Source organism: Caretta caretta, chromosome 2 (genome assembly GCF_965140235.1).
Source record: "Caretta caretta isolate rCarCar2 chromosome 2, rCarCar1.hap1, whole genome shotgun sequence".
In the NCBI taxonomy this organism is placed as follows: domain Eukaryota; kingdom Metazoa; phylum Chordata; order Testudines; family Cheloniidae; genus Caretta; species Caretta caretta.
Genome location: NC_134207.1, coordinates 249,240,035 through 249,256,680, shown reverse-complemented (window position 1 = coordinate 249,256,680; position 16,646 = coordinate 249,240,035). Strand labels below are relative to the sequence as shown.

The window sequence follows — 16,646 nt, the reverse complement described above, 5'->3', positions numbered from 1 at the left end:
TTGTACTTGGGACAAAAATTCACATTATTCTAGTACTGAGGAATCAGTGTTCCCTATCAGATTATGCCTTGAGGTTTTACTACCATATAAAGATGAATGCTACAAACTCCTACACTCTGAGCTAAAAATATTGTCTCAAAAAGCAGGAAAATCTCAAATTTATTCTGAGACATAATTTTTTTTAAAGACTCAAATTCTAATATGACCTTTTTGAGGGAAATAAGACTAAATTAGATGAAGCTATTGGATGTTTACAGGAAGCAGGAATATGAAGAAGTCAGAGTCAGAGTTGAGGCAGATTCCCCAACAAGTGCCTGGCTACCTGCTGGGGAAGCTGCACTAGTATGGAGAAGCAGAGCTTTAAGGAAAGGGGAAATAGAGAAGTAACAGATTTTGTTGTGTTTTACAATATTTTCTATACATACACACACTCAAAACTTGGCTCTAATTTGAGTAAAACCCAGTAGTTGAATAATTATTCACAATAGACAGTAGGGTACTATTTCTCAAAGACAAAAGTAGATGGTAGACAAATACTTTCCTAAGTGCTGGAGTACTATACAATAAAATTAAACTATATAGACAGATTCCAGAGACTTCCTGTTGAGTAACGGGTAAATTCTATGTGGATTTATGCCCCATTCATTTCTAATGAAGTAACAAGGTAGCCTCAGGGTGCAAATCCACACATGAAGTTTCCCTTTATAGTTTATACAAACTATCAACACAATTTCCAACCAATTGTTACTTTATAAAAAAATACAACCTATGCCAGAGTATATATGAACTGACTTGTGAAATGATGTTTGAGGAAGATAGGAATGGGGACGACTTGTTCAGCATGTTTAGAGTTATATTTTCCATCTTTCCATTTAAGCCATATTTTAAGTGATACTAATTAAAAAAAAGTATTACTTGTATAAATTTTCACACTTTTATCATACTTCCTTTTCTTGGTTTGAAAACCTTATGGGGTTAATGTTTTAGCCAACATCATAGCTACCAGTTCAACTGGAGGGAAAACCCAATGGTATCCTTCACACTCCAACTTAAGATATCGTTCATTCTGTTCCTGTTATCATTTATAAGTATGAAAACCACTTCAGTAATCTGTGGCCAACTACAAGATAACCAGCCCTTCTTACCCTTGGGCACCTTTATATATACAAGTATAATTGAAACTAGTGCTCACAAATTTATTCTTCACTATGGAACAGCTCCTAAGCCCAAACACATATAAGTCGGCTTGAACTCAAGGTAATGGGAGCTGCCCACTTCTCTTTTATAGTCTGGTCCATACTATTTTCTTTAGAAAAATATTACATAATAAAATATTATGCCAAATCCATCAAAGGAGCATTCTTTTAAAAATTACCTTGATTAAACAGCAGACTTTATGAAATACAGTTAACTACATTGTACTAATTTCTGAGAGACATGGACCATTACATTGTACACGGGAAAACATGAACAAGAGTGGAAAACATGGCATGTGGGTTAGTGAAGCAGTGCGGCATACTATTAAGCAAGAAGTGCTAGAAGGAAGTAACAGCCATCTAAGGCGTGGACTACTATCAGAATATGACTTACTGGTAGATTTCTTGCTGAATCCAAATAGAGAATAAGCAATGCAGAAGAAAGCCCATCATTGGCTTGGTCTTTATCAGCTTTAATGCTTGACAGCACCTAAAATTAAAGAATATATACTAAGCATGTTTCTATACATGCAAATAGTAATACATCCCTGATTAATTTTTTTCTTATGCACAAATACATCAAAACACTTGCTTATAAATAATAGTATTCATAATTAGCAAATCAAATAAAAATGTATATAGTGATAAAAGTTGTAATAAACAATATAGCTGATTTATAAGACAAATTACATCAGGTGTAAGATTAAATAGGAGTTCCATCTTCTTGAAGGTCTTCAGATGATTTTATAGTATTGCACACATTACTTATGAACTTCAAGCACTGCTTTTCCCATACGTTTTCTCTGATGTCTAATATAGCTCCTAATTAAATGCAATTAAATAAAACAAATAGCCAGCAATTTTTGCTAAATGTATCCTATTTCTTAATACTCTATATAAGCAATACACTGATAGTGAAACTGTCTCCACTGACAGGAGTTAGGAACTCATTTGTTTCTTACTTCCACATCAGAAGATGCACAAGTTCCTGCTGTTACCTTGGGAGGTAATTTTACATTTTGGCAGGTAGTTCTTTTAGTATGTTGTTAAACACTCAAAAGCTAAATTGAATGGATTTCATGCAGTTATACCAAACTAATTTCCTAGCATAGGCCTGAGGGCAACAAAAATGATTAGGGGTCTGGAACATATGAGTTATGAGGAGAGGCTGAGGGAGCTGGGATTGTTTAGCCTGCAGAAGAGAAGAATGAGGGGGGATTTGATAGCTGTTTTCAACTACCTGAAAGGGGGTTCCAAAGAGGATGGCTCTAGACTGTTCTCAATGGTATCAGATGACAGAACGAGGAGTAATGGTCTCAAGTTACAGTGGGGGAGGTTTAGATTGGATATTAGGAAAAACTTTTTCACTATGAGGGTGGTGAAACACTGGAATGCGTTACCTAGGGAGGTGGTAGAATCTCCTTCCTTAGAGGTTTTTAAGGTCAGGCTTGACAAAGCCCTGGCTGGGATGATTTAACTGGGAATTGGTCCTGCTTTGAGCAGGGGGTTGGACTAGATGACCTTCTGGGGTCCCTTCCAACCCTTATATTCTATGATTCTATGAATGTATTGGCAGTATTCCCATGATCATGCCTCTTTTACAGCAAACATAAGACACTTCGTATTAAGGATCCTGAAAAACAGAATTTTTGTGGATTCCCAACTCATGGGGCATGTCACAATGGAGATAAATTTATAGCTTCATTAGTAAAGACTTTAGCCTTGAGTCTAAACCACCTATTGTTCATTGTTAGTAATCATTCGGTACAAACGCCACATTAACTACTTGTTTGCAATGTTGTTGTAGCCATGTTGGTTCCAGGATATTAGAGAAAAAAGGTGGCTGAGATAATATCTTTTTAGACCAACTTCTATTGGTGAAACAGACAAGCTTCTGAGCCTCACAGAAGATGAGCTCTGTGTAGTTCAAAAGCTTGACTCTTTCACCAACAGAACTTGGTCCAGTAAAAGATATTATCTCACCCACCTTGTCACATTAACTACTTAACTGTCTGTTATCAACCTAGTCCATTAACCTCCTAAATAGAAGAGCAATTCCTCCCTTAACAGAGGAAAGTTGATATGTGTTGATCCAGACAAAATACTATCTTCAGAGAATGCTATTTTTAGATAAATAAACCTGTCTTCTCTAAAGATTTTCTATAGATCCCGAAGTCTTTTCTTAATTTTTGGGGGATAAATTCTAAGCCTAAAATGATCTCGATTTTAAACCTGATTTGAGATCAGCTAATCAGCTCTCACTGTCAGTTTCAAGCATAAACACTAAGGAAAGTAGCCGAGAATTCTCAGTGGAGAGCACTACCTTTTATTTTTTCCTCCTTTTGGAGGTCCAGCAGAATTTGGTAAGTAGAAAGGTATAGTTTATTAAGATTAATTTTGTTTAGCATTTGGTTGACAATTTAGTATTGTTTTAGCTTTTGTTCCTTATGTAGTTTTATAATTATCATGGTTTTCTGGGGATTAACATTTGGCACAAGGTGAGACTGAACATAGTGGCTGTATGAAGGTTGGTCAATTGTATTTTAAAGCTTTTTGTATTCAATGTGCCTTGCTGCCATGGCAATAGACTCTACAGATAACATTTTCAAAAACACATTTAGACACCCATTTCCCATTGAAAGTCAGTGAAACTGAGGCACCTTTGAATATTTTACTCTGGATTAAATTAATAAACAAACATGAAAGTAAAAAGATGGCAGGAATGGTGAAAGCCAATCATAAGAAAGCTTGTCTACAGACCAAAAGATAGATAACAGCTAACAGCTCTGCCAACAGGCTGGTCTTCCATAAACAAAAAAGATTTGAACATGATGTTGAAGATTCAAGTTAATGGGCATGATGCTCATCTTTACTTTGCAGTCAGTAAGGACCAAGACAAGTTGTTTACTAGCTAATCATGATTAAACCACAAAGTTGTGGTGAGAATCAATTAACTCAATTCTTTGCAACCATGCTAATAAATGATAACATACTGTAGTAATATGATCCCAACAAAACTCAGCTTAATCTACAGCAGTCTTGTGTCTCCGCAACTTCAGTCCAGGCTGCCTCCTGATAAGAGACTGTCAGTTTTAAGATTTTTTTACGCTGTTTGGATCCAGAAATAATGTATTTCCCCAGTGATTTTCTCCTTCTTTAGATGAAGATGTACCATTTCCCCCCTTTCTTTCTCATGTAGTAATAACAGACATTTTTATTTTTCTCTGTGCACCAGCATCAATGCCATATTTGGCAGGAGTCTGTGAATAGCTTTCAATAATATTGGTTGTAGTAATTCATTCCAGAAAGTAGTCATTGCTCAAACTTTTTTTAAAATTTAATTTAATCTAATTTAATTTTAGTGTGTCACAAAGTTCTGGCTCTTTTCTGGTGACGAATGGTAGATTAAAAAAAGTTACATACAGGACAGTCTTCATCATTTTTTAAGTATTTTAGTAATATCAGTTTATTCGCCTGAATAGAGTGTTAGTGTTTCTTTAATAATTACATAGGTAAAAATAGAAAAACAAATAAAAAGTGACTTGTTAACTCTAAGTGTATATGATAATTTATTAAAGTATGCCAATGCAACCACAGATGGTTACATGAAACAGTGCAGGATATACAACACATCTGGAGACTTTGCCTTCAAGCTAGGCTCATTATTAACCAAGCTATGCCCATATGCTATGTAATTTAGGAACCGAGCACCATTAAGCATATTTATTGCATCTGTTAAGAATATTCACTGTGTCTAATATATCAGGATACTGAGCACTCAAAATCCATAAATGTCTTTACATACTATATGCAGGGATACTGGTGCAATCTTTTTATCTGTTTTTAAAGATATGCTCTTTAAAAAAGCTGAATGTTCAGCCTTTAAGGATTATTAGGATCTTTGAAGCTGTTACTATGGGTAGCTCTTTTAAAACTGAATTCCATCAGTGAGAAGTTTCTAACTAGCGAAGCTGTTACTATGGGTAGCTCTTTTAAAACTGAATTCCATCAGTGAGAAGTTTCTAACTAGCAATGTGTATTTAAAGATGATCTCATATTTCCACAAAGCTTCAAAATATTTTTAATTCACAAAAAATAGTATAATTGCTACGTAAAAATAAATCCATAAAGAACTAAATTAATTGCCTGGTGCTACAAGACAACTAAATCTCACAAAGCCATAGTTTTCCTTTAACCATTGTCCCATGATCTTTAGTAATTCTGCTACAACGTCACAGATGCAGCTTGGGTCACAGACAAATCGGACTTGTCTAAAAGGTTCTAAAGCTGTATCTACAGGAGTAACACTACACGTCTCCCCAATCTTATTATATTTAGAGGACTGGCTCACTTAAAATTTTAACACAGAAAGAAAAGGCAGTGAAATTAGGATAAAGGACCTTGCTTCCGACTTTAATACCTTGTCAAGATTCTCAGCCGTTGGCATCAATGTAAGCCATTCCAGTTTTAAGTGCAATTTTCCTTTGGAGACCTCATCCAGAGTGAACCACTGCAAACAAAGCAAATTAAGCAAAATGATAATAAATAGCTAAGAGTTCACCACTTCATGAACAGCTATCATTACAATTGGCTAATTGACTTCTTTTTAATTGTAAACTAGAATAAATCAAGAAGAGCTCTAATCTGCAGAGTCTGAAAGGTGAAAGGATTCAGAGATGTTATGTGCTCCATTACATAAATGACTAAGATATAACAACACAACTGGTCAGCTCCATAACATAAATTAGCCAGTCATGCAGTCCCAATTTCTTGCAGCACCAAATGCTGTAAATCATTGGGATAATTCTTAAAAAAAAATTTAAAAGGTGTCTGGGAATTACAAACACAATACAATGTTACAGTAAATCCATAAGACTGCTGCTGTATGGCACAAAATTCCACTCCATGATCAAAACTGTGTAACAGGTGTTACTTTAATTAGTTTGACAGGTCTAATAGCACTTCATCTAGGCAAAAGAAACTATTCTACTGAGCTTTTGCTTTTTACAAAGACCAAATCACAAAAAACACATCAATCCTTCTGATGCTTAATCCCTGCTTGCATACGCTGGCATCCCTAGGCATGGTGTGACAAAAGTTGAAGGCCCTCGTCCTGCAACCTTCACTGATCCAAATCTCTCACTCCTTTGACTAATCCCAATGAAGTCTTTAACAACTATAATCCATGGGACAAGACCATGGGACATGCCACTAGAGTTCACTCATGTGTAAGGACTGCAAGACTGATTGCCATGGGGGAAAAAAAAGGGCAAACAAGTGAGTACACAGCAAGAGTTTTCTTATCAAACAGTGATAGACTTACCTCATCTAGGAGGCGTTCCTTCTCAACTTCAGTTAGATCTATCATTAGACTAGAAGAACAAAAACACTTTAGAGGGGAATCACAAAGCCTAGCATAGGACTTGAAAACCCCATTTATCCTGGCAAGCATAATTTTGCAGCAGCATAGGCGCTGATTCTGTGGGTGTTCTAGAACTGGAGCACCCATGGAAAAAAATAGTGGGTGCTCAGCACCCACCAGCCACCTGCCGATCAGCTGTTCGGCGGTGTGTGGGAGGCACTTGGGGGAAGGGGAGGAGTGGGGGCAGGAAGAGGCAGAGTGAGGGTGGGGCTTTGGGGGAAGGGGCGTAATGGAGGTGGGGGTGGGTCTTGGAGCAGAGCAGGTGTGGAGCACCCACCAAGAAAAATGAAAGTCAGCACCCGTGTGCAGCAGGTTCCTTCTCAAGAGAGGAGCTGGGAGAAAAGCAGCAGAATGGTCAAGCACTACTACTCCTTTAACATGGCAAAGGGAAGTCAGGGAGCCAAGTGGCTGGAACAAGATCAGAGGGGATGACAAGGGAACAGCATGACTGAGCTGCTGCTCTTTTTACAATATGGCGTGGGGAAAGTGAGCCGAGAAGCCTTTGAGCTGCTGCTTCTTTAAAAGTGCCAGGGGAAAGCAAGGAGTGTTGGCCCAGTTGTAGAGAAGGAACTAGAGGGAGGGAGGGTAGGGCAAGGAATTCATGTACATTGAAGAGACCAGCAGAGGCAGCACAGAAGCCTTGTAAGAGGTAAGATGGCAGAATTATTTGAAGGAGGAGGGATGGAATCTATTGTGGGACAAAAATGTTTTTTTCATGGGGAGGTGCAGTGGATGAGCATTTTGTTGGGGAACATGTGGCAGTTCAGGTATTTTTCACACAGTCTATCAGGGTTAGTTCTTGGACAAGTAAAGTGTCAAGGTTTCTTTTCAAACTCTGCTTACAACGAAAAGAAGTGCAGTTATTTGGTTATTTGAAGCTATCTTTACTTTGTCTGCAAGGAAATACTTATATATTTATACACACACCCACACCCACCCACAGGTTTGACTTTGCAATGATATCTATTTCCATCAAGCGTTTAATTTTTTCAGTCCAGAGTTAGACATTTTTAGAAAGAATATTCTGAAAACATGATTTTGGCAATCAATTGATCTTTAAATATTTATGGTAAATAGGCCCAATGGCCTGCGATGGGATGTTAGATGGCATGGGATCTGAGTTACTACAGAAAATTCTTTCCTGGGTATCTGGCTGGTGAATCTTGCCCACGTGCTCAGGGTTTAGCTGATCGCCATATTTGGGGTCGGGAAGGAATTTTCCTCCAGGGCAGATTGGAAGAGGCCCTGGAGGTTTTTCGCCTTCTTCTGTAGCATGGGGCACGGGTCAGTTACTGGAGGATTCTCTGCTCCTTGAAGTCTTTAAACCACGATTTGAGGACTTGAATAGCTCAGACATAGGTGAGAGGTTTTTCGCAGGAGTGGGTGGGTGAGATTCTGTGGCCTACACTGTGCAGGAGGTCAGACTAGATGATCATAATGGTCCCTTCTGACCTTAATATCTATGAATCTATGAATAAACTTGTACAAAATGTTAGATTGCTTAAGAATTAATTCACTTCTTTTAAAGTGTTTTCATATGCAAACAGAGGTCAATTTTATCTATAGAATGGTACTCAATAGTCACATATATGTTTAGGATTCCAGAATACATATCCAGGGGATTAGGGAATTCTTATATTTGCTTATTTACAATTTTTTAAAAAGATAAACGTTATTTTTAAATTTTATTTTACAGCAAACCTCAATATATGCAAGAAATTCCAACTGAGTATTTCAGAACATTTCATTTCTTTGGCCGTATTTAACAATAGATATTCCTGTTGTATTATTTACCTTCCCAGAAAGTCATCTTTGTCTGGATCTTCATCAAAGAGCTCAATCTCCAGCTCCTGTCCGGGATTTTCATACACTAAGGCCTAGGAGTATAGTAGTTATTAGCAGATAGACGGATGAGATTACCTAGTCATTATTACTATAGCAAAACATTTGTGAAACATTATGAATCATAGAATCATAGAATATCAGGGTTGGAAGGGACCTCAGGAGGTCATCTAGTCCAACCCCCTGCTCAAAGCAGGACCAATCCCCAATTAAATAAATGAACCACTGTGCATTTGTCACCACACAAAGCAATGATAATACATAAATAATAAATATTTAATCTGAATTTGGGGACCAAGTCAACTATTTTAAAGTGATTTTAGCATGCAAATGCTGAAAACTAGATGCATTATAATGTATCAGTAGCATTATCTAGAGTTAACAGACTAGGATGAAGTTTTAGACTTAACACAGCACTTCCTGGCTTTAGAAAGACTCACTTATTTTAATTAACTGTATATCCATGTTCCTGTAGGTGGAAATATGTATGCTACTGCACTGTGATTTGATTTAATATTCTATTTTTCTGTTAAATGTGATAAAAATCTCTTGATTTATGTGTGATGATGGCAAAATTTAATGACAGATCTTCCCTGAAAAGAATGGGATGGATCTAGCCCACTCTGACATTCATACTACACATGTTAATGTTTTGATAGCATGTCTAGAATTTATCTTCAGAAATACTGGGATTAATCCCAGACTAAAGAAAGCTACACCTTAAATCAATAGACCTTTATGTATCAGTAACTGGGATTTTAGCAGGAGACACATTCAGAAGTTTATCTGCGAAATCTCCCTAATATTTTCCACTGACCAGAACAAAGTGACTCATATTGGAAAACTATTTTAAACTGTGCAACGCAAACTCTGGCAGATTGTACCTCATACACTTCATTCCACTTTGGATTGAGATTTTCTTTGATGACCTTGCTTTGGAAGATTTGGTTGCCAACACGAATGATTCCATAAGGGTCTGACTTTCCCTTGACCATTCCCTTTAGGTAAGTATCTTTCCCTTCCAGATCCTGAGCTTCAATAAAGTGTATCCTTAGAACACCCTGAGAAAATGAAGAAGTGTTTACTTCATGATCTAGAAATATACATCATTAACAGTCTCAAAACCAGTTTCTGTAAATCCTTTAAAAACATTCCATCACTATTTTGAGACTATATTTGTATTTAATGTTGAGTACTACTAGTTTGTATTTCCAAACATTTTTATAGTAATAACTTTAATCTACAGTATCTGACTTTCTTCAGTTGAGGTCTTCAGAGACAAGGTAATTAAAATGCTAATGGCACTTTTTGTAAACACAGGTGTCACAGAGTTGCTGGCTCCTTTAAGGGGAAGAGGTGACCAAATATATCTGTGATGGGCCTTTTTAAGGAGAACCCTCAGAAGGGAGGGAAGGGGCTGGAGGCGGAGTGGCTGTTCAATTAATTAAAACTGTGCTAAACTTAGTGACAACCTGTTGGGGGAAATTAAGGCAGAGCGTCCCTGCAGCACCACACCTGTCCACAAATGCTAACATCTAAAATTAAATAGTTAATTTTAATTTTTTAAATAAAAATACCCATCTGGGGCTTTGGTCTAAACCGCTAACCATACTCTTTGGTTAGTGGAGGAAAAGGTTCTGCCAACGCAGACGGTAATGGATTTGGGGTCACACTTACAGCTATCATTTATAAACACTTTATAAACTACTAATTAATGGAACGTCAATATAAACAATATGGCTGCATTCAGAGTAAGTTGTAATGTTGTATACACACACACACACGTATATTTTGAAAAACATCAATACTATACTCAATTGATATATTAATACCAATTTACTTTATACTACAAAAAGTGCTTACCTTTGGTACAGGGAACCGCAATTGGGCAATCTGTACTTCACTCACAAGAGGAACTGTGATTCGATTTGGAAGCACCAAGTAGTTGGATATTATATCCAATATTATGGTATCTGATAAACCACTGTTGGATAAAAAATATCAATTAATTAACAAGATAAAAGATCTTAAGGACATGTTCATGAGACATTAACGTACTGTAGTTGCTTGAGCATGACACCTTGCAATCTTCTTCAGAATAGAAGTTCTTAGCAGATCTAGAATTATCCTTAAAGTACTAACATACTACAGGACAATAAGCAAAAATGCTGTAGTAAGACTACTTTAAGCCAGTAGGTTTTGAGTCATTACTGAAGTTTTCAGGTATATGGGCAAAATCCTCAGTGAGAAGGGAGTGGGCTTTACATCTTACAGCATAGAAATAACATGTCTGCGTATTCTGTGCAGAGGAGATAAGGACAGAGAGGTGTGGTTTTTCCTCTTTCTTGCATGGCACTGTACAGAAACTTTGTACCAATCAACATTTTGTTTACATTGTTCACCAATTAAGCTGCATGTGTATGTGCCAATTTTTTTTGGCTACAAGGCACATTTTCTTCTGTGGAAATTGTATAGATTTTTTTCCCTCTAATTTATTTGGATTTTAAGTAGGGCTTCATGTCTGTCACGGAGGTTGTAGAAGTCATGGATTCCATGACTTTCCACAACCTCTGTGACTTCTGCAGGTCAGTGAGGCTGACCCCAGGACTACCCAAGCAGCTGACTCTGGGACGAGCTACTCAGGGTGAACCCTGGGGACAGCCACACCAGCCGCAGCTCCAGTGGCCCCCGGCAGTGGTCCTGGGACAGCCGGCACAGCCGTGGTCCGTGGCTCCCGGCTGCAGACCCTGGGGGGCAGCCGGCGGAAGCAGCTGCGATCAGCAGCCCTGGCAGCTGTGGTCCATTGGCCCCGGCAGCGGTCCCCAGGCAACTGGTCAGACCAGCCGTGGACCAGTTACTGGTACTGCTGGCCCTGGGCACCTCCCCCTCCCTAGAAGTGCCCCCCCCCCCCCGATTTAATCACAGGTATTTTTAATATAAGTCATGGACAGGTCTTAGCCATGAATTTTTGTTTATTGCCTGTGACCTGTCCATGACTTTTACTAAAAATACCCGTTACTAAATTGTAGCCTTAATTTTAAGCCACCCAGCATTTTCACCCCAAAAGGCCACCAGGTGGAAGCAGCAGATGTAAAATAATGGAAAGGCCTAGAATTCTCTTGCTGTACATTCTGCTTTTCCCTCAACAAGTGTAATTAATCCAGGGGTATGGAATGGCTTCCGTATGAGGAGAGATTAATAAGACTGGGACTTTTCAGCTTGGAAAAGAGATGGCTAAGGGGAGATATGATTGAGGTCCATAAAATCATGACTGCTATAGAGAAAGTAGATAAGGAAGTGTTGTTTACTACTTCTCATAACACAAGAACTAGGGGTCACCAAATGAAATTAATAAGCAGCAGGTTTAAAACAAATAAAAGGAAGTATTTCTTCACACAATGCACCTGTGGAACTCCTTAGAGGATGTTGTAAAGGCCAAGACCATAACAGGGTTCAAAAAAGAACCAGATAAATTCATGGAGCCATCAATGGTGTCCCTAGCCTCTGTTTGCTAGAAGCTGGGAATGAGCGACTGGGGATGGATCACTTGATGATTACCTGTTCTGTTCATTCCCTCTGGAGCACCTGGCACTGGCCACTATCGGAAGACAGGATACTGAGCTAGATGGACCTTTGGTCTGACCCAGTAGGGCCTCTCACCGTCATCATTCAGAAAAAAAGGCTACTGAATAAAGTATAAGGTCTGTTACCTCCATTATATATTGATGAAGCAGATGTTCACTGTTATGCATTTTAGTTTTTAAATGTAATTATTTTAATCATTCAACTCTGCTTTGGAAAGCTAGGCTGTGTTGTACTGTTACAAAACAAGCTATCTTTTTGCATGCATTCAAAGAAATTAGGAGGGTTTAAATTAAAAACAAAATGCACAAAGAAAAAACGTGTGCGGTGAGAATGAAGTATAGCCTGCAGCGAACAGAGAATTAGTGTCACACTATGGAGAGGAGGACACTAAAATCATACTCGTTAGGAATCATTAACAAAATCTTATTTCTCCTGAGCAATGCCAATGAGAAAAATATTAAGATAGGGTCTAAACTGAGCTCTGAAACATTAGCACTTTTCTAGAGAAACAACACTGTCTGGTTGTACTGTCTACACTTGTAAAAATTGGACAGGTATTTCACTACTGGTACAGTGTGAGCGGTAGCAGCACCGTAGGGAGGTTTAGGAGTTAGTAACCACAGTTAGATAACATAGTGAAACATACCTGAGCCCTCTCTAAATAACAGCTTCAATTATTGCTAAAGCTGGTTCAGCTGTGCCAGTGGTGAACTGCGGATTTGATTTTGCCAGTGAAGCCACACATTTTAAAGGTGCTATTTTGAAATTTCAGTGTAGACAGGACTTAGGATAATAAATAACAGCAAATGTTCTGGAATACTCACAACAGGACATACAGCATGGACAATTTGTTTAAGCTCTTTTCTGCACTCAGGTGTAACCCTGATTCAGCAATTGGTATAGCGGAACAAGTGCTGACTGCTAAGTGTCGACAAGGGCAAGCCAGCGTTTGCACTGATTGAACTAACTAATAGGTGAATTCTTGGTTCCCCCCTTGTCAGCACAAGAAGAGTACAGCCCAGACCCCACCAACTGCTGAACTGGGGCTACTCTCAAGTGTTGACAAGGCCCTAATCACAAGATATATTTTGTGCCCCAATTTGGGTCTCTACTAAAATATGCACCTTGCTGTAATAAAACAGCACTCACCTACTGCTCTCTGGATGCACACATACTACAGTGGTCAGCTTGGTCACCACTATCTTACATTGTTCTTGCCATCCTTCACTAGCACAAAACACACCTACTCCTACACATATATCCCTCAGAACTGCACAGAGTTTTGACGACACATTCAAATCCAAATGCAAGTTGCACTGTCAGAAAGTTTTATTTTATCAGAAGAGAGAAAACAGTACCTAGGTGTAACACCGATGACACTTGTTGGCGGGTGGGATAGAACCTGGGACCTCTGGAGCTAAATGCATGAGCTTCTACTGCATGAGCTAAAACGTGCCTCTTAGCTACGGCTGTTTAATCTTTAAGCAGTCTGAGTGCCACTAGATGGGACACAGCAACACACCCGAGAGGTGTGTGGGTTACAAAGGCACTACAGTTCCTGGATATTTAAACTCCTTTTCATATTATTGTCTTTTCTTTGATTTTTGTTTGTTTGTTTGTTTTTTAAAACTGACTAAACCAGTTTTGAGTTAGCTGAAAGTTTAAAATGTTTTTAGGCAGTAAACCAACATTTTTAACACATGAATAAACACTTATGTAGAGAAACATGTAGGATGGAAATGTTGCATCGAAGCATATTAAAGTTTCATTTTGGGGAGAGTATTTGCTGGTATGTGATAAATCTCTGAAAACAGAGGCTGATAACAGAATCAACAAGTTACCTGTAGTTTGACCACTGGGTAACTAAAATAGGTATTGAACATGAATGCTACAAATTTGCTTTGAAGGCCTCCTCCTCCTGACTCCCATGCATCTCTGAACAAGCATGTTAGCTGAGGGAAACATGCAACTGTCAGAAGGCACCACTCCCAAACCTTCCCTGAAACTCCACTTCCAAGCCCTAGAAGTTGGTCACTTAATGAAACTGGTAGTGTCAAATTTTTCTCACCAAAATACTCAGCTGATATTTTTGGGTCTTCAAAATATTTTAAAGTCCCAGGAAAATGTTTTTATCTTTAGTGGGTGCATGGAGTCAAATAGAGGAATCAAAATATGGCAAGTAAAAAGCCTAAAACTAGATATTTGTGACACATTAGCCAATAATGATAGGTTTTACAGCTCAAGTGAAAACCAGCAAAATAAACATATAATGAGACAGCAGCAGGAGCCTGTGGTTACAAAGCTTATTGGAATGGGTGGAGCTTTACCAGTTAACCTCAAATATTTACCATCCTGAGTTTGGGACTGCTGGACTGTGACAAAACTGGAATTGCTACATTTTTTCACTCCAAGACGAGCTGTGTCTAGTAAAGCGAAAATGCTACCAAGTCTTCTCTCAAGAAAGAACTATTTTCTTCTAAATGTTACATTGCTGCAGACTATAGAGAAAATACCACTGGTTTACTAAAACATTTTCAACTTTGTACAGAAGGCTGATGTACAGTAGTTGCTACTAAGTCAGTTATTTGTTAGCAGTCGGACACCACACACCATTTATATCTGTAATTCCTCAGTTTCCTCCTACACCTCAAATAAGAAATAACTCTGGTAACTATGGCACCCGTTAGAAAACAACTGACTTCTTAATGGCAAGCACTGCTATAGGAACATAAGAATTGAAAAATTGCATCAGACCAGTGATCCATCCAGCTCCCTACCAGATGCTTCAGGGTGGTGCAAGAAAACACATACTGGACAATTATGGAATATTTTGCCCAAAAGTGAAGTGTTCTCCTAATCCCTGCCAGTTAAATGGTTCACTAGTGCCCTGAAGTATCAATGTTTATGTCACATTACAAAGTTCTTACGATCCTATCTAACATAACTGTGGGTATTCTGTACCCATGTAAACATTGAATTCTACTAAGCTCATGGCTTCTGTGAGGTCTTGTGACCATTTTTATCATAAGTTAATTATATTCTGTAAAATCCGATATTTTTTTTTATCCGTTTCAAATAAGTTTCCTTCCAGTTTCAAATAATACAAGTTTCCCCTGAAATTCAAGAAACTCTCAAGTAATGCACCCCTTACGCATTGCAGAAAAGGAGCATCAAAGTTAGTCCTAATCCCTGCTAGCATGTGACAAAAAATGTTGGGGCAATTTAGGGATAAAAAGCTAAAGTTATTACTTAAGACAAACACTTCAAATATTGTCTCAAAATAAAATTATTTTCTCTTCATTTAAACAAAAATGCTAAACAGCTGCTATAACTGCAAGAGCCACAAGCACGAATTAGATGATCAATGGGAGATTTTATGTCCTTCCTTGCAAGCAGCAACATCTTATTTACCACTGGTTACAATAGCTAAAATAGATCTGTTTTGAACGTCCATCTTCCCAAATCAAAGAAAATAAATGCCAATACAGCACTAAAGTGTTACCGGTGAAAGTAAACACAAGTCAAATCAGTTTTAGTTTCCACAGCAACTACACCTCGCCCACGTTGCACACATTATGTAGATGAGTGGCCAAATTGAGGGTGCTATGGTAACTGTTACTGAGTTTTTGACTTTGGCAAACTTACACAGCTTTATTTACATTTACATCCAAGCAAACAATATATATCTAGAGAGAGATAAGAATCTCTAAAGTCTAGTGGGCCTAAATGTTGCTGATATCTTAATCAGTTTTATTAGCTGACAACAGCAAAAGATTACTCAAAGGCTATATTCTAGAAGTACATAATTTTCTCTTTCACCAAGAGGACTTCTTTCCTCAAAGAGAGGTTTCAGAGTAGCAGCCGTGTTAGTCTGTATTCGCAAAAAGAAAAGGAGTACTTGTGGCACCTTAGAGACTAACAAATTTATTTGAGCATAAGCTTTTGTGAGCTATAGCTCACTTCATCGTAGCTCACGAAAGCTTACGCTCAAATAAATTTGTTAGTCTCTAAGGTGCCACAAGTACTCCTTTTCTTTTTCCTCAAAGAGTCAGTCTTAAGTGGGCCATACACAAAAGCAGTTAGGCAACCATTATCCTAATTTATTAATGCAATTCTAATTTCAATTTATTCAGTTGGGATTTCACACAACAACTTCAAATATCTTTAAGTGACGTTTTAGTCATACATTTTGAGTAATAAAGGATTTTCATCTCATTCCTTCATCCAAGGTTACCAAAACGATTCTGGAATCAAGTAACACTTGAGAGTTTAAGCATCTTATTTTCCGGTATCAGACTGAAGTTTGATAATTTTGGCTTTTGTGATTGGCCTGCCAGTCTTCTAATTTGATCCCAAATGTCTGAGTCAAACTCATTCTTCTCATTAGTCTTTGCTCCAATATTACAACAGTTTAAAGCGCTGACTAAACATGGATAACTTTAATGTGAAGGAATTCATGGTATTATCCTAGTTAGTATCAAAGCCTTTATATCACAACATTTTCCCCCCTCTACCAATTCTTTATTTCATGAAGAATTTTTATCCATTAATATCACAAAGAGTCATGAAACGCAGGTCAACGTGTTTCTTCTGTTTTCAAA

General features: G+C 38.0%; 1 protein-coding gene across 4 annotated transcripts in view; it reads right to left on the bottom strand.

Moving 5' to 3' along the window:
• Positions 1-16,646, bottom strand: part of ESYT2 (extended synaptotagmin 2) — a 130,144-nt gene that overhangs the window by 28,324 nt on the left and 85,174 nt on the right. For all 4 annotated transcript variants that reach the window (XM_048837635.2, XM_075125987.1, XM_048837636.2 and 1 more), the window contains exons 8-13: positions 10,324-10,444; positions 9,345-9,521; positions 8,413-8,495; positions 6,520-6,568; positions 5,617-5,706; positions 1,591-1,686 (exon numbers count right to left, since the gene is read on the bottom strand). In XM_048837635.2, coding sequence (XP_048693592.1) covers positions 1,591-1,686; positions 5,617-5,706; positions 6,520-6,568; positions 8,413-8,495; positions 9,345-9,521; positions 10,324-10,444 — 616 coding nt within the window. The remainder of the gene's footprint in view (positions 1-1,590; positions 1,687-5,616; positions 5,707-6,519; positions 6,569-8,412; positions 8,496-9,344; positions 9,522-10,323; positions 10,445-16,646) is intronic.